At 41.9% G+C, this 25,320-nt stretch overlaps 1 protein-coding gene across 1 annotated transcript in view; it reads right to left on the bottom strand.

Moving 5' to 3' along the window:
- Positions 1-664: 664 nt before the first annotated feature.
- The window catches only part of FLOT2 (flotillin 2), a 105,269-nt gene continuing 80,613 nt past the window's right edge, over positions 665-25,320 (bottom strand). Inside the window, exons 5-11 of the mRNA XM_068266358.1 lie at positions 18,897-19,015; positions 15,444-15,557; positions 12,184-12,303; positions 11,885-12,099; positions 9,775-9,958; positions 6,902-7,051; positions 665-3,413 (exon numbers count right to left, since the gene is read on the bottom strand). Of these exons, the coding sequence (XP_068122459.1) occupies positions 3,375-3,413; positions 6,902-7,051; positions 9,775-9,958; positions 11,885-12,099; positions 12,184-12,303; positions 15,444-15,557; positions 18,897-19,015 (941 nt within the window). The 3' untranslated portion in view covers positions 665-3,374. The remainder of the gene's footprint in view (positions 3,414-6,901; positions 7,052-9,774; positions 9,959-11,884; positions 12,100-12,183; positions 12,304-15,443; positions 15,558-18,896; positions 19,016-25,320) is intronic.

Below are 25,320 nucleotides of genomic sequence, written 5' to 3'. Positions count from 1 at the left end.
TGATCAGTCAGACCTCCCTGATATGTACAAGTGCACAAACATGCAAATGAAGAATGTGCTTGTAATAAACGGAGCCCACACTGGTTCTTTCAATGTGATGGTTGGCTGTGTTGTCCAAAAGGGAAGCACCGGAGCTCACAAGAGTAACCACACTCCTTATGCTAACCCTGGATTATGTACTTTTATTATAGCCTCCATTTCTATGGCCCAGGCTTGTAACAGGTTTGCCAACACAACCCTGCAACAGAAGAATCACAAGACAACTCTTGTAAATCACCTCCTGGGCTCAAAAGAATAATAATAATAATAATAATAATAAATAATATATATTTTTTTGTTTGTTTTTTTTGATGGCATACAGGTTAGCAGGTAATGCTCTATAGAATCTCAGTCGGGGCACTATCTGCACAGAGTTTGTATGTTCTCCCCGTGTCTATGTGGGTTTCCTCCGGGCATTCTAGTTTCCACCCACATCCCAAAAACATACAGATAAGTCAACTGGCTTTCCCTAAATTGGTTCTAGACTACAATGGCCTTATGTCTATGGTAGGATTTAGAGTGTAAGCTCCTGAGGGACAGTTTGTGAAATGAATATGTACTATGTAAAGCGCTGCGGAAGATGTCAGCGCTATACAAATGCCAAATAATATAAAACATAGTGACCTAATATACAAACTTGGCTTTATTATCACTTACAAATAAAAATAGGCTTTAGTACATTGGGTGGGAATTTCCCCTATAGTTGAACCACTTTGACCATATAATAAACTTACAAATCTCAAACATTGCAAGTATAGTGAAAGTTGTATAGGCAGCTGTTCATACAGACCACTCACAGCGAGCCCAATTTACTGGGACTCTCCTGAGATGCAGAATATTGGAGAACTCTAATAACCTGGCCAGCCTGATTCACCCTTGGCTGGGGTACATTTCCCAATAACGAGGGCTACAAATTAGTAGTGCTGTGGCCTTTCCCACACAGTCTGGCGTGCTGCATTGTAACATTCTGTCTTTAGTGTTGTACTGTAACGCAACGTACATCCATGCTTTCTACAGACTCTTCGCATATGGCAAATGCTGCCAAGACTGCCTATAGATGATGAATTCCAGAGATGCCAGTTTACTACCTTGTCTAGCAATCTATAAGCAATATAAACAAATATGAAAGTTGCAAACTTCTGCCTCCTTACATAAAATAAACAAAAAAAACCCTGAAACGTGATTCTATAACTCAGGAGGGCCTTAGTAAATGAGGCTTACTGTACTTATTACTTATATATAGACTTATAACTACATAACAAACCTGTCAATTTACTTAACACAAAATACTTAATGCTTCACTTCCTGCATTTCAAAAGCCCAGCGCCTGGCAAGCTCAATTTGTAACTAGTGTTGGTGTTTGAATCTGGCATATTGAATTCTGAAAACCTAAATACTGCCATACACCACAGCTCAGCCCCATTCAGTACTGAACAAGCGGACAGGGTCGGACGGAGTTCACTGTTCCAACACAATTCCACCACTTCCTCCTTTCAAAGCTGAAAGAGAGCCAGCTGAAGTGCGGGTAAGTGAACTCCGCCCGACCCTGTCCGCTCGTTCAGTACTGAATGGTGCTGAGCTCTGGTGTTCGGCAGTATTCAGGTGTTCCAAATTCAATATGCCAGATTCAAAAAAACACCAACACTATTTTTAACTGTCGGCTTCCATCTCCTGAGAGTCCCCTGCCTCCTTCAAGTGTGAGTCATGCCTCTAACCAGTCTGGTTTGGTAAAATAGTAAATACACAAATAGGCATGCAAAAAGGTGAACTGGCCTAGCAGAGAAGAGGAGATTCACTATTTGCTTTGCTCCTGCCATCATCATACAGGACAGAAAAGTTGAAAGTTGAAAAGGATGAAATACAGGGAGCAGATTGTTGGGATATCGGAATTGGTGAGAGTAAATTAAAGTGTACCCAAGACAAGTGGATAAAAGGATTTTGACTTACCTGGGACTTCTTCCAGCCCCCTGTAGTCTGTCGGCTCCCTCGCCGCCCTGCCTGTCCCGTCAGTTGCGCCGCTGTTAGCCCCGTAAAGTCCGTGACTCAGCTCAGTGGCAGACTGCAACTCACGCACAAGTCATTGAGACTAACTATGGTAACAGGAGCGTAGTGAAGGAGATGGGCCGCAATCGAGCTGGATCGCAGACTTTGCAGCAACACAACAGAGGGGACCAGACAGGCACTGAGGTAGAAGATGGACTACGGGGGCTGGAGGAAGCCCTAGGTAAGTAAAAACCCTTTCCTCCCATCCGTCTCAGGTTAAATCTAAGTTTATTAAATGAAAGGCCAGATTTAAAATGTAAAAATAAAAAAAATACATTAAAATAACCATTTCACATTTGATTACACTTTACTGTTTTTAGGATGAAGTCATTGAAACACCTAGTTATTTAGCAGAGACAAGGGTAATGGCATCCTTACGGTAAATAGTCACTTTATCATAGTGTAGTATCAATAATCTGTGTCTTCAATAACATAGCTTCATAGTCATTAAAAATACATTGGAACAGGTGCATCCGCAATTAGGCGCCCAATGCTTTGCAAAAGAAAGAAAATGCAATAAAAAAGGAAAGTCCTGTATAAATGTACAGTCTATGGAACGAGGCAATAGTAATTTGTATTTCCAGGAAGAAAAGGCTTTTGAGGCATGAGAGAGGTGTGAGCACCAGCAGTATGCAGTGTGTGTGACTAGGTCTATGCTACATGCATAATCCACGGCCAACACCCAAAACAAGATGGCCGATGCTGAGCACTACAAGCTATTGGTGCACAGATATGAAACCTGCATAGTTCCTTAGTGAGATGCTAAAGAGCTCTAGCCAAGGCCAGCTATATTTAACGTGATAATAGATGAGTCATTCAGAAAGACTATACAGAGCCATTAAGCCCGGATACACAAACATGTATAATGACAGATGCCATGGACCAGTGTCGTATACAATTTACATAAAAAACGGCTGGAGTCCTTGCATTCACAAATGAAAAGCAGCATTTTGACAGCACTGACAGGATAACACCAGAGGGTGAAAAGCCTGAAGGCACCAAGGCAGCCACTCCAGCCAAATCACAACTCTGCCTTGCAAATAAGTTGTATCATAGAAACAAATGGACTCATTGAACATAAAAAATTATAATAATCTGCTAAAAAGGAAATAATAATAATCAACAGCTAAAATAAAAACATGATATGATACATTATGGTTCTGGTCCTGAAATGTAAGGCACCAGATGTTTCAAATGTAATTGAAATTGTCCTTTTTGTATAAAACATAGTCCTGACATGTTAGAAGGCATTTCACTGAGGTGAACGGGGGATGGGTGACTGGTCCTCCATTTTATGTCATCATTCCGGTGGCTTTTTGGATCAGTGGAATCTGTAGGGATAAACAAAGAGTAAGAATTCTATGATTACATAAACAGAGCGTAAAATACACATTTCTCATACTGTACTTCTCTAGTAGCTTGTACTCACTCACTGGTATCACAATAGCCTTTAGAGGTCAGCACAGCATTAGCTGAATCTGGTCTTCACCACCCTACAGCTCTGTGCTGCTGAGCAACCACAATGATTTGCCAATCTGTCACTCTTTATACCACAACTTCTCGTCAAAGACACAGCAGCACAGCTTATGCCTGCTACACACCATGCAATATCCCGTCAGATCAGCGGGTCAAATTGATAATTTCCAATAGAGAGCTTAGATTCCCGACAAAAGGTTCTACAAGCACTTGTATTGACCTGAGGAAGCGGGCCAAGACCTGAGAAACACATTGTCTGTGCATGAATAGACATTACTTTTTTCATTAAATAATGGTTGGTCCTGAGAAGATAAGAAATTATGCTTCTCAAATATACATCTAGTATCATATCATTAGGGGCGCTTCCACCAGTGTTTTTTTTTTTTTTTTTTTTTTTTAAAGCATAGTCCATACCCCATAGGGGTGTTTTAGTCACAAGGACCTTTAGGGCCCGTTCAGATCACAAATGCGGATGGCCATGCGTGCGGAACGCGTGCGGACCGGAACGAGTGCGGACCGCAACGCGTACGAACGCAAGGCCATCCGTGTTTGTGTGCGTTGCGTGGCTGATCCCATCACTGAAAAGTGAATGGGACAGCCACGCGTTTTAGCAAAATCTGCGTGCAGCATGCGTTCCTGGACCGCACAGGTCCGGAACGCATGCAGTGTGAACATCAGACATTGCACTCTATGCAATGTCTGATGTCGTGCGTATCGGCCACCTGCACGCGTTTCCAAAACGCGGCTGGAAACGCGTGCAGTGTGAACGGGCCCTTAGTCCTCACAACTAATCCAGGAGAGTGACCGACCAACATCTGCACCAACAGACCTGGGACACAGAGTGAGGACGGTTAAATTACCGCAGGCTCAGATGGTGGTTGCAAGTTTTGCAATCCACCCTTGTGAGTATAATACTTAGACAAAGTGATGTAAGTAATATACGATACTGCACTACTGGACTCCTAGTTTTTCTCATTCACAGAGACTTGGAGGTTACGAATAACCATCAAGGATCAAAACTTTTTCTATTATTGGAAAATCGACTGGAAACCTGATCTGACTTTTTGGAAATTATTTGACCAGGCCATCTAATGGGAAATAGCATGATGCTTACTAGGCATTTCGCCTGGTACACACCATGTAATTTCCTGTCAGACAGGTCAAATTGATTATTTAAAAAAGTCCGATCTGATTTCCAATCGTTTTTCTGATCAATTATGTATAGAAGTGATTGATTTTCGTTTGTTTTTCTGATCAGTTTTCAGGATCAGACATGTCGGAAATAAATCGATTCGACCTGTCTTATGTGAAATTACATGGTGTATACCAGGCATTAGATTTGCACCGTTGCATGTGGAGAAACACCAAAAATTCTGGAACAATGGCCACAATTCACTAAGATCATGCTAGTGAGAAGGCAAGTGAAAACTTATTAGCACACATGGATCAGTATTTTAAGTGTTACTTCACTAAAGAAGCTTTAAGATGGCCATACACTGGTCAATATAGGCAGCAGATAGATCTTCTCTCTGATCAGATAATGATCAGAGAGGGATCCATCTGCTCGATTGCCTCTAGTGGTTAAACTTACCCATCAGCCTTCTTCTTTAACTTGTCCCACACTGCGTTCCAAGCTGCATCACATTACTAATACGCATCCTCCTTCAACCCAGAAGGAGGAAGTGTTTGTAGTCACGTGACCGCGGCCACACATACCCGCTCAGCTGCAATAATTAGAGGATGAAATCCGAATGAAACTCATTCGGATTTCAGCTGAATTTAATCTTGAGCTCATCCCTGCTAATTACAACCCCATACATGCAAATATAATATGGGGGCAGAGGGAGCAGGGGAGGGGAGGAGGAGGTGTGAATTTATTTTTATTGAAATTAATGTAAAATGTAGTGTAAAATGTTTGGTTTTTTTTTTACTTTAGGTTGTAATTTTTTTTTTTTTTTTTTTTTTTTTTACCACTAGGTGTCCTCATAATCTCTGTCTCTGTGAGGGTGGCAGGTGCTTGTTACTCAGGGATTGTAGCGTTGGAGGGGGAGGAAGTTTTAAAACATCCTGTGTCTGTTAAGAAGGACAAACAGGAAGTTTTAAAATGGCGGGCGTGTAGTGGTTAACATGGTTGGTTTTCTGCATATAACTGCATGTAGGGCATGGGAACAAACCTTTCATCCTATAGGAGTCTTAACTTCTACCCTCTTTTGAGAAATCCAATCTTTATTTCTTGGGATTGAAATTCAAAATAATTCTACCTACTATTGCTTCAGAGTCTAAAGGGTATTGACTCTAAAACATGTTGTAGGTGATAGCGATCAGAATTCAGAACAGTTTGTTGCTGTAATGTTCCTAAAGCCTTCAGTGATTAATTCACTACCCTGCACCTCAATGAGTAGATCCAGAGAAGTGACCAGATTGCCACCCCCTTCACCAGTAATTTTCAAGCCAAAATGGTTTTGATCCAGATAGTTCAGTAACGTATCTAAACAGTCCCTGGTCAACAGCCAAATGACAAACACATTGTCGGTATACCACACCACGCTCTCAGGCCCAGTGCACACCAAAATCCTCTAGCAGATCTGCAAAACGCTAGAGGTTTTTGAAGCAGATTTCAGAACAATTCTATGCATGTTTAGAGAGGTTTTCTAAACATGCCTAGCGTTTTCTGGAGCGTTTTAGTGTAGCAGATTACAAATATTGTTACAGTAAAAGCTGTTACTGAACAGCTTCTGTAACAAAAACGCCTGGAAAACTGTTCTGATCTAGCGTTTTTCAGAGCGGTTTTTCACTCTCCTATACTTTAACATTGAGGCAGAAACGCCTCAGAAATCTAAAAAATGCTGCAGCCCCCAAATTTGCGTTTGTGGAAAAAACAAACCGCTCGTGTGCACCATCCCATTCACTTTCATTAGCCAAGCGGTTTTCCCCCTGCAAGCGTTTTAAAAAAGCTCCAGAACCGCTCTGGTGTGCACCAGCCCTCAGATCACATCTAAAGGGGTTTCTTTCACCAAAGATGTGCAATTCTTTCAATTTTACAAAAAATAATCCAGTTGAAAAGAGGTCGTAGCTGTAAAGAAAGCTGAACTGTGTTGCCAACACATTCTCATGGAGACTTGAGATCATGCAAAATTTACACAGCCTTCCCAAGGATTTTGCATCTTAAATTGCAGTTTATCGAATAAGCCTGAATTTGTAAAAATGTTTCTGTAATAATGCAACCCCTTCATAAATCACATTCAGGAGAAAAAAAAAACTGCTAGCAGGGCATCCATTATCACAGAGGCATGCCACTATAACGAGAAAGGCTTTCCCACAATGAGGGTGTGCAGAAGCTCACCTTAGTCAGATCCACACCAGTGAGCGCTTGGACGGAGGCCGGAACTTCAGCAAGCAGACGGTTCATTTCCCCGGTTATCTTATTATTTTCACCGCTAAGAATGACAATCTCATCCACTTTGGCCAGAGGAGCAGATATTTTGGCAGCAATCTGTAAACAGTAACAACAGAGTCTGAACAATAAAGAATGTAGCTTGCAACAGAAACTGCGCGATAACTTGACAAATCGCTGAAGGGGAGGCTGCAAATGTAGGTAGACACTTTGATGAATTAATCAAGTGTTAAAGTGAACCCGAGGTGAAAATAAACGGGTGAGATAAACTATTATATTTATCCCCCTACTCTTTTTTTTTTTTTTTAATTATCCCAGGGTTTTATATTTAAACATTCACAAAGTAGGTTGAATGATTTATGGTCTCTAATTCGTGGCAACCTATTAAGTGTCTCAGAGTTAGAAAAGTGTCAATAGTTCATGTATTTTATCTCTCCCTGCCCTCTGAAGTTGTATTCTGCCAGGAAAACTTATGGTCGTAATTTGCTTATCAGTGATGTGTACTATATTCCCGATAAGACAGAAGCTGTCACTTCCATGCCTAGAAATTAACTCTCTCAGGCAGCTGGCACCACCGGATGAAGTAAAAACAGCTCTTTATTCAAACCGTCATTAAAATGACAGTCAGTAAGCAAAAATGTAGCAATGGCGACAGCCCGCTGTTTCGAACTTGACGTCCTTTGTCAAGCCATACTGCTAGGATAGCAGTATGGCTTGACAAAGGACGTCAAGTTCGAAACAGCGGGCTGTCGCCATTGCTACATTTTTGCTTACTGACTGAATGTCATTTTAATGACGTTTGAATAAAGAGCTGTTTTTACTTCATCCGGTGGTGCCAGCTTTGTGGCATTTTTGTTATTGGGTCACTAGGTACTGTGACCATGAGCTAAGGCACACAGAGGTCTTTTTGCATGGGTGCTTCTCCATTTTTGTGAATTGTGCTCTTTCAGGCAGCAAAATAAAACATCCTGGTTATTAATATGTTTTGCATTGTGCATACACATGTTTATCTCATGTCACATATCACCTCGGGCACACTTTAACCACTTTGCATCCAGACCTTGTTTTCCACTTATGGCCCAGAGCAGTTTTGACAGTTTAGGTATGTCCTTATTTAAAGGTGCACTACAGCGAAAAACTGTAAAATTTAAAATATGTGCAAACATATACAAAGAAGTACTTTTTTTCCAGAGTAAAATGAGCCATAAATTACTTTTCTCCTATGTTGCTGTCACTTACAGTAGGTAGTAGAAATCTGACAGAAGTGACAGGTTTTGAAATAGTCCATCTCTTTATAGGGGATTCTCAGGGATATATTTAATTTTCAAAAGCACTTAGTGAATGGCAGTTGCTCTGTCCAACTGCCAAAAAACTGTGTAGGGAGCAGGGAAGCTGGCCAGCATCATTGTTTAATCAGGGGTCTCAAACTCACAGCCCACGGGCCATTTGCGGCCCTCGATACAATATTTTGTGGCCCTCGCCGGCAAAAGCTTCCTTATAGTTTGCTTCAGTGCTCCCAAGTAATCCGCCGCATCCCTGCCGCTAAACGAGGGCTGCAGAGTCCCCAAATTGCCCGGGGGGGCAATCCACCTGCATTTTCTGGAAGGGGCAGAGCTTTCAGCTTCAGCTCTGCCCCTCCTGACGTCAATCGCTGCACGGATCGCCGCCTCTCCCCGCCCCTCTCTGTGAAGGAAGAGTGAGAGGGGCGGGCAGATGCAGCGATGCGCCGCGATTGTGAAATTCCTTATGCGGTCCAGCCTCACCCTGACTTTGCCTCCTGCGGCCCCTCAGGTAAATGGAGTTTGAGACCCCTGGTTTAAATCCTTTTTCAGGAATATCTTTATAAAGAATAAAAGCCTTGCTGAGAATCCCCTATGAAGAGATGGACTAGTCCAAAACCTGTCACTTCTGTCAGATTTCTACTACCTACTGTAAGTGACAGCATTATAGGAGAAAAGTAATTTATGGCTCATTTTACTCTGGAAAAAAAAGTACTTATTTGTATATGTCTGCACATATTTTAAATTTTACAGTTTTTCGCTGTAGTGCCCCCTTTAATCAGAAATAACTTTATCCCTACTTATGACACAAATGAAATATATATTGTTTTTTTCAAGACAAACTAGGCTTTCATTGTATGCCATTTTTTTCCCCCTCGAACAATTTTGTTTTCTATGAATTGTAATGGGAAACCAAGGGGATATAATAGTGCTACTGTAGATAAAAAAAATGGATTCTAATATATTACAGATTTTAATTTTCTCCGTTCATAGAGAAAAATACAAAGTATTTTTAATGGTAAAAATCAATCTCATTAGCTCAGGGAAACATATTTCCGTTCACCAATTAGTGCTGCATCAGATAGTGCCAGAAATGTGCACAGGAGCAAGCCCAATCATGCACAGCAGTTCTTCTGTTACAAGATGTATATCTACTGACTTGTGGCTTAGATGAAGTCACAGAGGACATAGATATACTGCAGTGGTGGATAAAGTGAGTTAATGCAATGCCTATGCAAAGTGCCTAATGTTATACAGTATAATACTGGTTACATGATACTCTAGTGCTCTTACTGGAGATTACACACCAGCAGCTATATTTATCAGGTCCAAAGACTTTGTGAAATGGACACAGCACCACCCACAAGAATGAGGGTGTTGGTGTGTGAATGTGAGGGAAGGAAAGCTCAGGGAAGAGGCCTTAAGGAAATACATTTTACTAGTAACAGGAACGGTATCCTAACTCAATGGAAAATGTACGCAAAGATTTTAGATCCACCTTCAAGTACATTTCTATAGGAAGGTATGGGAACCACCAGTTACCTCAGGCAGGCATTCCAGGACAAGGGCCATCTTAGCAGCTTCTCCATAGTGCTGATAGGCTCCAGCTTTCAGCTTCATTCTCTCAGCTTCAGCTTTTCCAATAGCCTCAATAACAGAAGCCTCAGCTTCTCCCACTTTACGGATCTTCTCAGCTTCGGCCTGAGCGACCAGGACTTGTTTGACCCTACAAGGACATCATAGAAACGGATTACTATAAAAATGAAACTCCGCAAAAACAGAAAGCACCCAAACGTAAATCGAGCAGTAATGTCTTAGGACAGTTTTGTAGAAGTCTACGAATTCCTTCAGTATTGGGTCACACTCTGGGACCAACGACACACACACACACACACACACACACACACACACACACACACACACACACACACACACACACACACACACACACACACACACACACACACACACACACACACACACACACACACACACACACACACACACACACACACACACACACACACACTTACTTGGCGTCAGCAAGATAAAACTTCCAACGTGGCTCCCTAGCTATATATTGGTATTAGCCGTGTAAAAATTGTTTTTGATCTGCCATAATAGGCGTCAATAACATTGCTCCACTTACAAATGTTAACGGCACTTAAAAGTAGTAAATTAGCCATAGTGCCCCTTTAATAAACAAAAATTCCTCTTAGTTTGCAACCGTGCCCTTTTTAAAAAAAAGGAACCATATATCTGGGGTGGTTACTTGTGAGCAATAGCTCCACTCAGCTCAGTGATTTAATTAGCAGCAGGCAGCTGACTGACAGCCCTGCCTCATTCCTAGCCTGAAACAGATGGTGCTGCCTCTTGGCTACAAACACAAAGCATTCTCATTTATCAACCAGAAATTTTTAACATGCAACCTGGCTCATAATACAGGCATGTGGCTGCTTTATTACAAGTGAACCATGCGCAATAGACTAATGCCCTGTCTATGTACTTAGAGGAGCTCCAGTGAAAATAATGTAATAAAAAAGTGCTTAATTTTTACAATAATTCTGTATAAATGATTGTCAGTATTTGCCCACTGTAAAATATTTCCTGATTTACATTCAGACATCACATGGTGACATTTTTACTGCTAAGGGCAAATGCAACTTGCATGCATTTTTTTGATTGCGAAAATCAGATCCCAATTGTAACCTTGCAGTAGGGTATTGTACCGTGTTAGCCATCAGTAAAAGCAAGAAGTTTTTAAATCAGGATGATACCATTTATTGGCTAACTAAAAACAAGAATAAAGCAAGCTTTCGGCTTTGCAGCCTTCGTCGGGCTTAAATCCTGTTGTACAGGATTTAAGCCCGACGAAGGCTGCAAAGCCAAAAGCTTGCTTAATCTTACTCTTTTTAGTTAGCAAATAAATGATCTCATCCAGATTTAAAAACTTCTAGCAATCATAACTTGTTTCTTAAAAAAAGAGTTCCTGCAATTTCTGTAGTGTGTGTTTTACAAATCGCATCACAAAACACTCTAAATACTATTTGTGTAAAAGAGCTCCACGTAAAAAAAAAAAAAAAAAAAAAAGGGGTTAACCTCAAAGTGACACTAAAGCAAAAAGAAACGTTATGTATAATGAATTGTATGTATAGTACAGATAATTAATAGACCATTAGTAGCAGAGAGAAGAGTCATTTTTTATTTCAGTTATATAGCTTTTCTTTATAACATTTCTTCATTCTCTAATATTTGCAGTTTACTACACTATGTATTTTAAAATATAAAACAAAGCAGAGCTAATGACCCTTTAAATTTTCCTGCAGTAAACCTTAAACAAGAAATCGTGAGAGGGGTTGAGATAAGTGCTTCAGAAAACAGCACTGTAGTGGAGAGCTCAGAGAAGCTCTTTTGCATAGATAACTGAAATTAACTGTTCTTATACTGGAAATATTATGAGACATCTGTGCTACTAAATGTTCTATTTCTTAGCTGTACTACACATACAAATTATTATATCATAAGTTTATTTTCACTTCAGATTCCCTTTAAAAATAATTTCCTTTCCATTTCTGGAATTAAAGTGAAAAAAAAAAAGTTCCATGAGATAACACGGATCCTAAGTATTTCTGCAAAATGTACGGGGCCATACTTGTCTCCTTCAGCAATTTGTTGCATTCTGTAGGCCTCGGCTTCCGCCGGTCTCCTGACAGTGGAGATCAGCTCCTTGTCCGTACGTAAAATTTCCTTCTCCTCAATATCTATCTGCTTCCTACGCTGCACCACTTCAATCTCAATCTCCTCTTGGCGGATTTTCTGCTGTTCTTTGGCTGCTTGTAACTCATAAGCCAGCTGAGCCTCGGCTTTCTACAGAAGAAAAAGGAAAGTTTCTCAAAGCATGAAATACAATGAGGAAACGGCTGCACTGCCGCAATACGCCTCTGCTCTTACCTTTGTGTTTACTTCCTGGGAGAAAGCCGCTTTCTGAAGCTCAAACTCCCGTTTGGAATCTGCCATTTTGGTATCGGCTAGATACTTCACATCTAGCATTTCCCTCTTACACTTTGCTTCCTGTAGCAGGAACAAACAACCACCAGGTTACATCCAGAGCAAAAATCTTACAGGGGAACTAAAAACTTTCAGGTCAAAAAAAGGTAACAAAAACGTAAACATCTGGTTTGGGGAATTTTTTTTTAAATAAAATATTAGCCACATAATGGGTGAAGGCCAAGCTGGAAGGTGACAGCACTGTCATGTGATCATGCACACAGAAGGTATAAAGCTATGTATATACTGTCAACTGTCTCCTAAAGGTATCCGGACTAGATCCTTCTGTGCATGAGCTCATACTGAGGTGTCCCTTGGCTACAGCCAAGCAACGTGTACTGTTGCTATTGGTAAAGGAGGGACGATGAATGACAGAGGAAGGGAACAATACCCTGAGGTGTTGCAGTGCATGACGGAGCAGCTTCTGACAGAGGAAGGGACCGATGCTCTCAGCCATAGCAGTCATTTAAAGATCTGGCATGCTGCATCTTTAAAGAAAACCTGAACTGAAAATTAAAAGTCAAAACACACACAAGTCATACTTACCTCCCATGTAGTCTACTCCTCAATCTCGTTCTCCTTTCCTGCGTCCTGTTTGTCCACTGTGAACAAGGAAATTCTCCATCCTCCATTTTGAAAATGGCCATTACCCCATAACAGCTTCCTGGTCAGCACACTGTTAAACTGTAACACTGTCGCCTTTCTCCCCTGATGACGCAAGATTGCGAAACCGGTCGGGAAGGCGACAGGCGGCACCATTTTATTTGAGGTCTTCTATTGACCATTTTATGCGCGCTACTTTTTCGGGGTTCCCGATGCACGGGCCCCGTATGTGAGTTTCTTTTATCCTTGTTTTTAAATTGTTTTACTTGTTATGTAATAAAGACGGTTTACACTTAGATGTGCCGATCATCTCTTTCATGTCACTATCCTACTGAACTCCTCTTTGGCGAGTCTCTGCGACCTCAGGATATCTAATATATTCCGGAGGAATCTGTGGTGTGCAACATCGCTGGTGAAACGACACCATTTGAAAGTTCTGCTGACCATCTATCAAACTCGTTTACAACCTTATAATGTGGGTTGTTGGAATCTGGTAAGCCTTGCTTCTTTACCTTTTTGTTCGAAGATCCTGTATACCAGAAAATGACGAAAGCTGTATTACTATAGACCTGCGCTGAATATATTATATATATATACACACACACACTAACATTGCCCACTTGAGCCATAGGGAAACATGGACATTACTTGGCACATCAGTCGTCCTCTCAGCTATAACTGACAGCAACTGATATACTTCAGTTCTGACAAAATGTTGTCAGAACTGGAAGGGATCATTGTCAGAAAAAAATGGTGAGCTTCTGAGAGGAACTGATGGCAAGGTAACTATGTAATGTTCATTTGAAGTTACCTCATGTGTTTATTTTAAATATTTTTACTCAGTACAGGTTCCCTTTAAACAAGCTCAGGGACACTTTTCTTAAGCTAGAATCTTGGCTAAGATGACCCTGAATGGTCTGCTTGGCAGAGTTCCCTCTAGCATGTGTCTGAAGCTTAACAGATGCCCCCCCATCAGCTTCGTAGCAACTGTGAGATTTATCAGTTTCAGGTCATTCTCAAATAAAAGTAACTACTACATGGTTGCAGAAAGGGGTTAAAAAGAGTGTTACACCGGTCAGAACAGAATTCTGTAGGGAGGAAACTGTTTATTAATTCTGCTGTACAGAGTTTAGGGGTGTGAAGAGTAAACAACATGTTGCTTGCCACTAGGATGGTCGATGAGCTGCAATAATTCTGTAACAGCACAGATAAATCTGATACAGCAGTTGCATTTGCGCATTCACTTGTATGATGCTTAAATCTGCATAAAATTACAAGAGTTATTTGCTTTTCATTTACTATCCCGACTGAAGGCAAACCAGTAACTTTAAAGGGAACCTTAACTGACCACAGGAAAAAAGCGTTTCACTTACCTAGGGCTTCGACCAGCCCCCTGCAGCCGTCCTGTGCCCGCGGCATGCCAAACCGTTCCTCAGTCCGCCAGTCCGGCTTAGTTTAGTTTCTGCGGACTGATCAGCCCCAGCAATCACTCACCTCCCTGGCTCCAGCACTGCAGTTATGCCTCCATCCTCCGGGTGGCGCTGCAACTCTAAAGTGAGATTGCCGGTTGTCGTCGTGACGGCGATCTCACCAGGAGGAAGCAGAGCTTCGGGGGAGAGGAAGAATGGCCTCCAACGGCCGGATCCCTGGGAGGCATGTAGAAATGCTCCCGCTGCGTGCATTGCTCTGCCTAGAGCCTCTGGAGGCTACCCTGAGCAGAGGTCGGGATTACCGCTTTGAGCTGCGATTTTCCACCCCGACCCTAGCTCTGGGTTACCGCTAAGGAGGTTAATACTATTATCTATGAATCGTCGCAACACGGAGGGGAGAGGTCATTCTAGGTCCGCAGAGCAGACATTACAAGGTTCAGATAGTTTAAGTTGCAGGCAGCCTCCTGTGTCCCTCTTTATTATGTGGCTGCACGGATGGCTTTGAAGAGTGTCCTATTGTCTGTTTTCTGCTGCTGAATCTTTGAGTGCCAAGTGCTTTGTCTAGATATTCAAGCAAGACATAGGAAGCCTCTGGACCAGGGGTAGGGAACCTATTGCTCGGGAGCAAGGTGTGGCTTTTGATGGCTACATCTGGCTCACAGACAAATCAGTAGGGGGATCTCCCTGGCAGCATGATTTTTTCCAAGTTTCAGGCTTTGAAAGGGTGCAAAAAAAAAAAAAAAAAAAAAAAAAAATTGTACCGTTTTTAGACCCTAAAATCTGGAAAGAATCATACCGCCAAGGGGTTAAACGCTGCCAAGGAGTTGAGCAGCAGCAGGGTGAGCAGTTTTTAGGCTCACCATGCACCCAGCTCACCGGCGGCTCAATAACACACATGCTAAAGGAAACCGTTCGGTTCTCCTATGAGAAGGAGCAGTCCAAAGTAACAGGTGAGAACCATCAGATTACAAACACAAGTTACAGCTGCAGAGAAATAAGGCAATTTACAGTGCATTTTACTCTGGAACAAATGTACATCTTATTTGTATGTAATCTATACATTTATTTTACAGTTTCTCACAGCGCCCATTTAAGTAAATAAAATCATGTTTTTCAGATAAGGTCACTTACCCTAATGCCTGCATCTCTTTCAGCTTCAGCAACACCAATATCAGCATCTCTCTGCACAACTGCAGTCTGTGTTTTTCCCAGAGAACTAAGGTATTCCACCTTGTCATACACATCCTGTAGAGAGAAAAACCACACGGCCTTACAGTAGCCTTAAACAACAAACCAACAACAGCCCACTGTGACTGGTCATGCTGAGTTACATCTGGCTAATAAACATTAAAGAATGGCTGATGCTGAAAAAGGGCGCTGGGTGAAATATCTGCTTAATTTTACAGATATTCTACAACTTTCTACTATTGGGCACTGGCTAATAACAATAGTAGAATATCAGTAATTATACCGACACTCTACTATCACTTTACATCACCCTCTTCTCCCACTAAAGGTGCCTATACATGGTACAATTTTTCATTTTTTTTCGATTAGATAATTTAGTTCGATTATTCCGTTAGATCGAATATAAAGATTTTTCCAGCATATCCGATCAGAATTTTCTCGGAAGAAAAAAATAAATAAATAAATAAAAAAAAAAGAAAAAAAAAAAAAAAAAGAAAAAAAAGGGATAATCGTTCGAATTTCTTGATCGAAAACGTTTTTTTTCCCCAACATTCATTCGATTTACATAGAATAAAACGGGAAAATCAAACGTTTTTATTGTACCGTGTATGGCCACCATAACCCTTCCTATAACGTCTAACTCCTCTGGCGATATGTGCACAACAATCTCCACTGCTACACGGTTCCTCCGATAGCTGCATCGCCTTCTAAATTGCGTTTATAAGCCGTGCCCCTGGCACCCAAATTATATAGTGTTAGAAAGGAGGTATCCACAACAGTCTTCAGGAACAAAGCAGCAAGTTTATTGTCCCATTACACACACATGCAATAAAGATCTGACCAAATGGCCGGCGATCATATAGGGCCCCTGGGGTCCCCTTTGTCAAGACATAGGACAGACAAAAAAAAAAAAAAAAGTACACGTTTGTGCTGTCCTATGCCTTGACAAAGGGGACCTCAGGGGCCCGAAACAATCCTGGGTTTTCACTGCCTTGGAATCCTTCACCAGCTGATCCACACAGTAAGGTGTATGTTTTTTTTTGTTTTCTTCAAATTATACAGTGGGCGCTACTATAACCGCGATTAACATTACGATCTATGCAGCAACCAAATTATCAGCCGGACACCAAGCACCTAAATTAGCGATTGGTCTAAATGGTCGGTAGCGGTTGCCAGTAATTTCTAGTTCCTTAAAAGACAACTGAAGCAAGAAGTAAATGAAGGCTGCCATATTTATTTCCTTTTAAGCAATACCAGTTGCCCGGCTGTCCTGCTCTCTGCCGCTAATGCTTTTAACCACCGACCCTGAACAAGCATGCAGAAGTTCAGGCATTTGACATTACTGTCAGATCTGACAATATTCGCTGCATGCTTGTTTCTGGTGTGATCAAGACACTGCTGCAGCCAAGTAGATCAGCAGGGCTGCCAGGCAACTGGATTTATTTAAAAGGAAATAAATATGGCAGCCTCCATATACCACTCACTACAGTTCTTTAAGAAGCTGTAATCAGGGTCGTTCCTAGGATCCTAAGAGATTCGGGGCACATTTGGGCACTCCACTCAAAAAATGGGTGTGGCCATGCACCGGAATATGGGTGTGATCATGGGTGGGGCCAAATTTACATGAACTTAAAGGCAGTCTAAGCAGGCCTGCCCAGAAAAATGTTGAAGCCCCCTCTCCATTAATACAAATCAAAAATGCAGCATATCACAGTTATCTGGCTTCCGTGCTGGCTGGTCTGGATTTTTGCTGAGTGAGCTGGCATGCTGCCAGTGCCCCCATAGCATTTCCTGACCTTCTAGTGAACCCCCTACCATGTTCCCACGGGCCTCCTATTGAGGCATCACAACTCCCAGCATGCACCCATAGAAGAACCACAGCTCCCTGCATGACCCCATAAAGGCATCACAGCATCTAGAATGGCATCACAGCACGTAGAAGAGGAATCGCCGCCGTGAGACTTAGGCGCAGGATAGAGCCAGTGACGTTAAATACTATTCCCCCTCCAGGCCACCATGGATAATGGGGAATGAAATAACTTGGCTTCCAGCAATTGCTGGAGGCCGAATTATCGTCTTTTATAAGTAACTTCAGCTCCGTCTTCTGACGGTGCTGAAGTTACTCACTGTGCGCCGCTAAAGCCGTAATTCCTATTGCGGTCTATGGTGGTGCCGGCTGTGCCCAAGTCTCCTGCACTGGATTGGAAGTGTTCGATCACAGCACCCAATATGCCCACATAGAGGCACCATAGCACCCAGCTTACCCCTCATTGCTGTGTGCTGTGGTGCCATGCTGGGTGCTATGGTAACTATGGGGCTTGTTGGATGCTGTAATGTCATGCTGGGTGCCTCTGTCTGTGGGGCATGCTGGGCACTGTGGTGACTTATTTGCCTGGGGGACATCTGGGGCACCACAGAATAGATCCGGGGCACGTGCCACTGATCTTTGGGGCTAGCAACGCCCCTGGCTGTAATACTGGGAAAAACATGCACAGTAGTGAGACAGGTGTACAGTTTGTCAAAATAATATAAATATATTTAAAAAAAGAAAAGAAAAGGGAAATTCTACTTTTGATTGACTTTAAAGATTGAAAGGATACTGAAGCAAAGTTGGGGGGGGGGGACTAATTAGCTACAACTATGTCTGAATCCTATAGAGCCTTCCCGGTCCACTCTGTCCCATTGTTTCAGTATTGTCCATCGTTAAAATTTCGCACCTTCAGGCCTCCTCCGTCTTCGGGGACGCACTGACTGCAAACCAGTAAAACTATCGCACCAACATACTCCTTTATGAGAGACTGGGGATCACTGGTTCCCAGTTGGTGCAGAAATTATCCTGAAGGGGAGGGGGGGGGGGGGGAGCTTGCAACTGCTACTGGATGATGCTAAAGAGTCCTGAAGCGTGCTCACCAATAATATTTAAGTCTTTAATGTTTTCCAGGAATAAAGATCAGAAATACAAATTTAATTTTACTCAACTGATGTAATACAGAAAAATTGCTATATTACGGGGCGTCGTCAAAACCGGATAGAAAGAGAGAAAGTCAACACACCAAATGAGAATCTGGTCACATTTCTATTGGAGGGAACATGGAATAAATGTGGACATATTTTGGACAGCACAGGATCCTTATACAGGGCATAGACTGAAGAAGCTAAAACGAAAAAACAAAAAACACAAACTGCTTCTGAAAGAGAATTTAAAAATCAAAAACAAGATCTATAAGCCAACATCATCATCCGGTGTGTGACCTGCACAGAACTGCCATCTGTCACCCATTTAATGTGGTTTCTCCACATCAGTCTGTAGGTTGCTTTGCTAGTTACACTTCAACATGAAACAGAACAGAGGTGGTAAAGCATGACTAATATGCCACATATGGAGGAACTCCTCACCTTGATGGTGAAGCTCAGGATCTCAATACCCATCCGGCCAACATCAGGAGCAGCCACTTCCCGCACCAGCTTAGCAAACTGATCTCTGTCCTGATAGATCTGTTCCACTGTTAGAGTACCTGAAAGAAAAAAAATTGTATAATGGTATTCAGGAAAGGGTACACTTGACAGATATTGAATGGCTTGTGTTTTGTAGAAGCACACATATGGCAATCAGATATATACACAGATTATTTTGAATGTAAGTGATGTTATATGTGGCCAGTGTTTGCAGCAGTAAACAATCAGTGCTGCCTAATATGTCGGCACTTCATAAACACAATAGCAGCTTTTTTTTTTTGCTTAGTCCTAGGTTCATACTGGGGCATTGTGGTGTGTCAGACAATATACACTCACCTAAAGGATTATTAGGAACACCATACTAATACGGTGTTTGACCCCCTTTCGCCTTCAGAACTGCCTTAATTCTACGTGGCATGGATTCAACAAGGTGCTGAAAGCATTCTTTAGAAATCTTGGCCCATATTGATAGGATAGCATCTTGCAGCTGATGGAAATTTGTGGGATGCACATCAAGGGCACGAAGCTCCCGTTCCATAACATCCCAAAGATGCTCTATTAGGTTGGGATCTGGTGACTGTGGGGGCCATTTTAGTACAGTGAACTCATGGTCATGTTCAAGAAACCAATTTGAAATGATTCGAGCATTGTGACATGGTGCATTATCCTGCTGGAAGTAGCCATCAGAGGATGGGTACATGGTGGTCATGAAGGGATGGACATGGTCAGAAACAATGCTCAGGTAGCCCGTGGCATTTAAACGATGCCCAATTGTCACTAAGGCGCCTAAAGTGTGCCAAGAAAACATCCCCCACACCATTACACCACCAGCCTGCACAGTGGTAACAAGGCATGATGGATCCATTTTCTCATTCTGTTCATGCCAAATTCTGACTATCGAGACTCAGACCAGGCAACATTTTTCCAGTCTTCAAATGTCCAATTTTGGTGAGCTCATGCAAACTGTAGCCTCTTTTTCCTATTTGTAGTGGAGATGAGTGGTACCCAGTGGGGTCTTCTGCTATTTTAGCCCATCCACCTCAAGGTTGTGCGTGTTGTGGCTTCACAAATGCTGTGCTGCATACCACGGTTGTAACGAGTGGTTATTTCAGTCAACGTTGCTCTTCTATCAGTTTGAATCAGTCGGCCCATTCTCCGACCTCTAGCATCAACAAGGCATTTTTGCCCACAGGACTGACACACGCTGGATGTTTTTCCCTTTTCACACAATTCTTTGTAAACCCTAGGAATGGTGGTTTGTGAAAATCCCAGTAACTGAGCAGATTGTGAAATACTCAGACCGGCCTGTCTGGCACCAACAGCCATGCCACTCTCAAAATTGCTTAAATCACCTTTCTTTCCCATTCTGACATTCAGTTTGGAGTTCAGGAGATGGTCTTGACCAAGACCACACCCCTAAATGCATTGAAGCAACTGCCATGTGACAGGTTGATTAGATTACTGCATTAATGAAAAATTTAACAGGTGTTCCTAATAATCCTGTAGCTTAGTGTAAATGCATTTCTTACGCAATCCAGTTATATTGTAATGGTACAGTGCTGCCCATAATTATTCATACCCCTGGCAAATTTTGACTTAAAGTTACTTTTATTCAACCAGCAAGTCTTTGATGGGAAATTACATAGGTGTCTGCTAAAAGATAGGACAATGTACAAAAGGCATTATTGTGAAGAAAAAAAAAAAAAAAAACTCAGTTTTTTTATTAAAATTTGAGCAAAAAGTGTCCGGTCCAAAATTATTTATACCCTTCACAAACTATGTCAGTCTGTGGTAAAATCCAAAGTTCTATACCATTCCAAATAGCCCAAGTGGTTCTAAAGCATCCTGATTAATTGGGAACAGCCATTTTAATCAAATCAACAGGTGAAAAACAGCAGCTCTCTGCAGTTGGTTTGTGGACAGTCATGGCTAAGACAAAGGAGCTCAGTGAGGACCTGCAGCTGCGCATTGTGGCCGCTCAAGTCAGGAAAGGGCTAAAAGTAAATTTCTAAAGGTTTTCCAGTTATAGTGGCTACAGTGCAAAATATTATTAAAAAATACAAGATGTTCTGCACTGTGGAAAAATCACACCTGTGCTGGCCAGGATCGTGAGAGAGGTGAAAAAGAATCCATGGATCACCACCAAGTCCATCCTGGTGAATCTGGGCTCTGCCCGAGGCAAGGTCTCAAGGCAGACAATTCAAACACTGCTGGGTTCCACTGATGCAGAACAAGGAGGACACCACTTCTCCACATAAGGCACACAAAAGCTTGCTTGGCCTTTGCAAATGCTCATCTGGGCAAAGAAGAAGAAGACTTCTGTGGTCTTCTGTGAAACAAAAATTGAATGGTTTAGTCACAACGATGTTTCCTTCATTTGGCCTTCAACCCAAAGAACACAATCTCCACTTTCAAACATGGTGGTAGGAACCTAATGCTTTGGGGTTGTTTTTTCAGCCAATGGACCAGGGAACCTAATCACAGTAAACGGCACCATGAAGGAAAAAAAAAAGAAAGTGTAATACATGAGGATTCTTAACTACAATATCAGGTAGTCTGCAGAGAAACTTGGCCACCAATGGACCGAAAACACACAGCAAAAGTGGTGAAGAAATGGTTAGCAGTCAACATTAATGTTTTGGAGTCCTGACTTGAATCCAATTAAGAATCTGTGGAGAGAGCTATAGATCAGGGTGAAGGCAAGAAGACCCTCCAACCTGAAAGATTTGGAGCTCATTGCTAAAGATGAATGGGCAAAAACACCTGTGGAGACCTGCAAAAAGCTGGTCTGCAATTATAGGAAGCGTCTCAATGCTGTAATAACCAATAAAGGCTTTTCTATTGATTATTGAGAAGGGTATGAATAATTTTGGACTGGACACTTTTTGCTCAAATTTAAATAAAAGCTGAGAAATGTCTTCTCTTCCACAATAATGTCTCATGTACATCATCTTATCCTTTGGGAGACACCTATGTAATTTCCTGTAAAAAAAAATGACTTGCTGATTGAATAAAAGTACTCAAGTAAAAATTTGCTAGGGGTATGAATTATTATGGGCAGCACTTTACATTCACATCAGCATGTTACAATGCAGTGGAATCCTTCAGCTTAACAAATGTGCTCAATGCAGTGAATGGCCCAGTGACGAAGCTGTGGTTCCCCCTCCGAGAACCAAAGATCCAATCGGGCAAGGGGACAGAGGCCATGCCGAGGGACAGAAGGGCCACAGGAAAAGAGACGGGGAGGGAGGACACAGGGGCAAAAGGGAGATGGGACAGCAACATCCACAGGACACATTCGGCCATATGACGCACTAACTTTCCCCCCCCCCCCACACATTTGGGGGAGGAAAGGTGCATCTTGTAGTCCGAAAAATACGGTACATTGCAGCCTACAACAGCGCGTGGAAAGTACCAGGCATTTACCCGTTTCAGTGCAGTACTAGTCAATGTGAGCATTTACAGTTGCAGTAAAGCATACTTCTCATTAGCTGTAAGTGTAAATGCATGCATACAGCGCAATGCTACTTTCCCCAACCGGTGCAATCCTTTTGCAGTGTGAAAGTGTAAGTAAAAAAAAAAAAAAAAAAAACATTTTCTAACTTCTAAATCTTTCAGTGTTTACCGGTCAGCATGGACCCAGTCAATATAAGCAGTATTGGCTGCCTTGAAGGCTCGCTGCTCAAAAGCTGCTGTACCAAAATTAAAAGGTTACTTCAGATGCAAAGCAGTAAATATGGCTGCAATGCGCGTCCGTAAAATTGGACATCGCCACAGGTGCCCATGTTAAATTCTTGATTTACTGGCTACAGCAGGAATTTGGGCAAAAAAGGCACCTGAGAACAATAGCGGTGGTGGAGTGCCTCTACAAAGAGTTGGCATTGTTAGGGGTAGGTAGATGGGAGAGGTTAGTGTTACGCATGGGTAGAGGGGAGGTTAGTGTTAGGCATACAAATGCAAGAAAAGTTAGAGTGAGAACAGGATAATAGCCTACCTCTTGTTCCTTTAGCTTGTAAGCTCGCAAGGGCAGGGCTCTCTCACCCTTTTGTGTATTGGAATGTATTCATTTTGTGTCTTGCAATTTGTTATACATTTCATCACGTTGCATTAGTCACCAATTACCAATTCTGTATTTTGTACATTGGTTACACCATTGTCTGTATTATTATGTACCCCATGTTTGTCTCACACTAGTACAGCACCACAGAATATGATGGCACTAAAATAAATAACAGTAGTAATAATAATAATAATAATAATAATAATAATAATAATAATAATAATAATAAGACAGTAGTAGAATATTGGTTACACTACTGATATTCTACTATATATAGCAGAAGCCATTAGAATATCAGTAAAATTACGGATATTCTACCATTAGTAATATCTTACACCCATTGTTCATTGCTGCATTTTTATAGGTACGCCTCTAAATGACAAGATGTGATAACCCTGTATATACAGGTCCAACAGAACAGATAAAGAGAAAATCAAAATAAATAATCCAAGATTTTGAGAATGAATACGTATTTAAAGGACCTTCGTCGCGAAAATCTTAACATTTAAAATACATATAAACATATGCAAATAAGAAGTACGTTTCGTCCAGAGTAAAATGAGCCATACATTACTTTTTCTCCTATATTGCTGTCACTTATAGTAGGTAATAGAAATCTGACAGTGCCGACAGATTTTGGACTAACCCATCTTCTCATGGGGGGGTTCTCAGGGTTTTCTTTATTCTTAAAAGCACTGAGTGAATGGCAGTTGCTACGTCCAACTGCCTAAGAAGTGTACGGTGAGCAGAGAGGATGGCCAGCATCATTGTATTAATCTTTTTTTAGGGAATGTCTTTGTCTTTATAAAGAATAAAGGCCATGCTGAGACTCACCCATGAAGAGATGGACTAACCAAAAACCTGTCTGTAATATTAGATTTCTACTCCCTACTGTAAGTGACAGCAACACAGGAGAAAAGTCATTTATGGCTCATTTTACTCTGGAAGAAATTACTTATTTGTGTGCATTTTAAATTTTAATATTTTCGCAACAGTTCCTCTTTAAACCCTGTCAGTATTCACCTGACACTGGTCAAAACTATGTGATAGCAGTAAAGTCTTATTTAGGATTAGGATTATAACAGTTTACCTTATCAGTATATTTTCCACTTCAGTTTTGTGTTAACTGCTGGGTCTAAAATAATCCCAATGACTAATGTTTGATGAAGTAGAATTTGTTTTGGGAGTTTGATGTCAGAAACAACTGATCTGCATATGCTTGTTCAGGGTCTATGGCTAAAGTGCTAGAGGCAGAGAATCAACAGGACAGCTAGGCAACTGGTATTGCTTAAAGTGAACCAGAGACGAAGCACATTCATGTATTTTACCATATATATTAGTGGGAACATTAGAGAAAACATCTACCATGCTTTCTGTTTCATTCTGCACTGTTCAGCTTGCTTCTAATCAGCCCTGATAAAATCCCCGACTGAGCATTCAGTCTGGCTTTGCTATAATGACTCAGCAATAACGATTCCTGAGCAGAGCCAGCAGGGGGCAGGCTTGGACTTGAAAAGACATGAGAGAACACAGACTGAGCTATAAATATTCCTGAGCAAAGCCAGACTGAATGCTCAGTCGGGGATTTTATCAGGGCTAATTAGAAGCAAGCTGTGCAGCGCAGAATGAAACAGAAAGCAAGATAAGCGTTTTCTCTAATGTTCTCACTGATATATATGGTAAAATACACGAGGGTGGTTAGTAGGCCTGAAAGATAAATCGAATTTAAACCGAAATCATGATCACCAAGATCACGATTTTGGAATAGTCAAAGCGCCAATTATCGCGATCACGTCATTTCCACATGGGGGAAGTTTGAAGAAGTAGCTTCAAGTCCCGGCGAGTGTGGCTCGCTGCGTTGGACATACCTTCTGCACGAGTCAAAACGTTGTCCGTCTATGCCGTCTGCCGGCTCTTGTGCTTGGCAAAACTCCGGGTTCCTGTATGTCCCACGACATACAGGAAGTATTCCGTGCATTAGAGGCTGCAGGAGGCGACGTGGATAGACAGGCATCGCTGGATATGAGAGAGAGAGAGAGAGAGAGAGAGAGAGAGAGAGAGAGAGAGAGAGAGAGAGAGAGAGAGAGAGAGAGAGAGAGAGAGAGAGAGAGAGAGAGACAGAGAGAGAGACAGAGACAGAGAGAGACAGAGACAGAGAGAGACAGAGACAGAGAGAGACAGAGACAGAGAGAGACAGAGACAGAGAGACAGAGAGAGAGACAGAGAGACAGAGAGAGACAGAGAGAGAGACAGAGACAGAGAGAGACAGAGACAGAGACAGACAGAGACAGAGAGAGACAGAGA

The sequence above is a fragment of the Hyperolius riggenbachi genome, chromosome 2 (assembly GCF_040937935.1).
Source record: "Hyperolius riggenbachi isolate aHypRig1 chromosome 2, aHypRig1.pri, whole genome shotgun sequence".
NCBI lineage: Eukaryota > Metazoa > Chordata > Amphibia > Anura > Hyperoliidae > Hyperolius > Hyperolius riggenbachi.
This window is presented reverse-complemented; position numbering and strand designations above follow the sequence as displayed.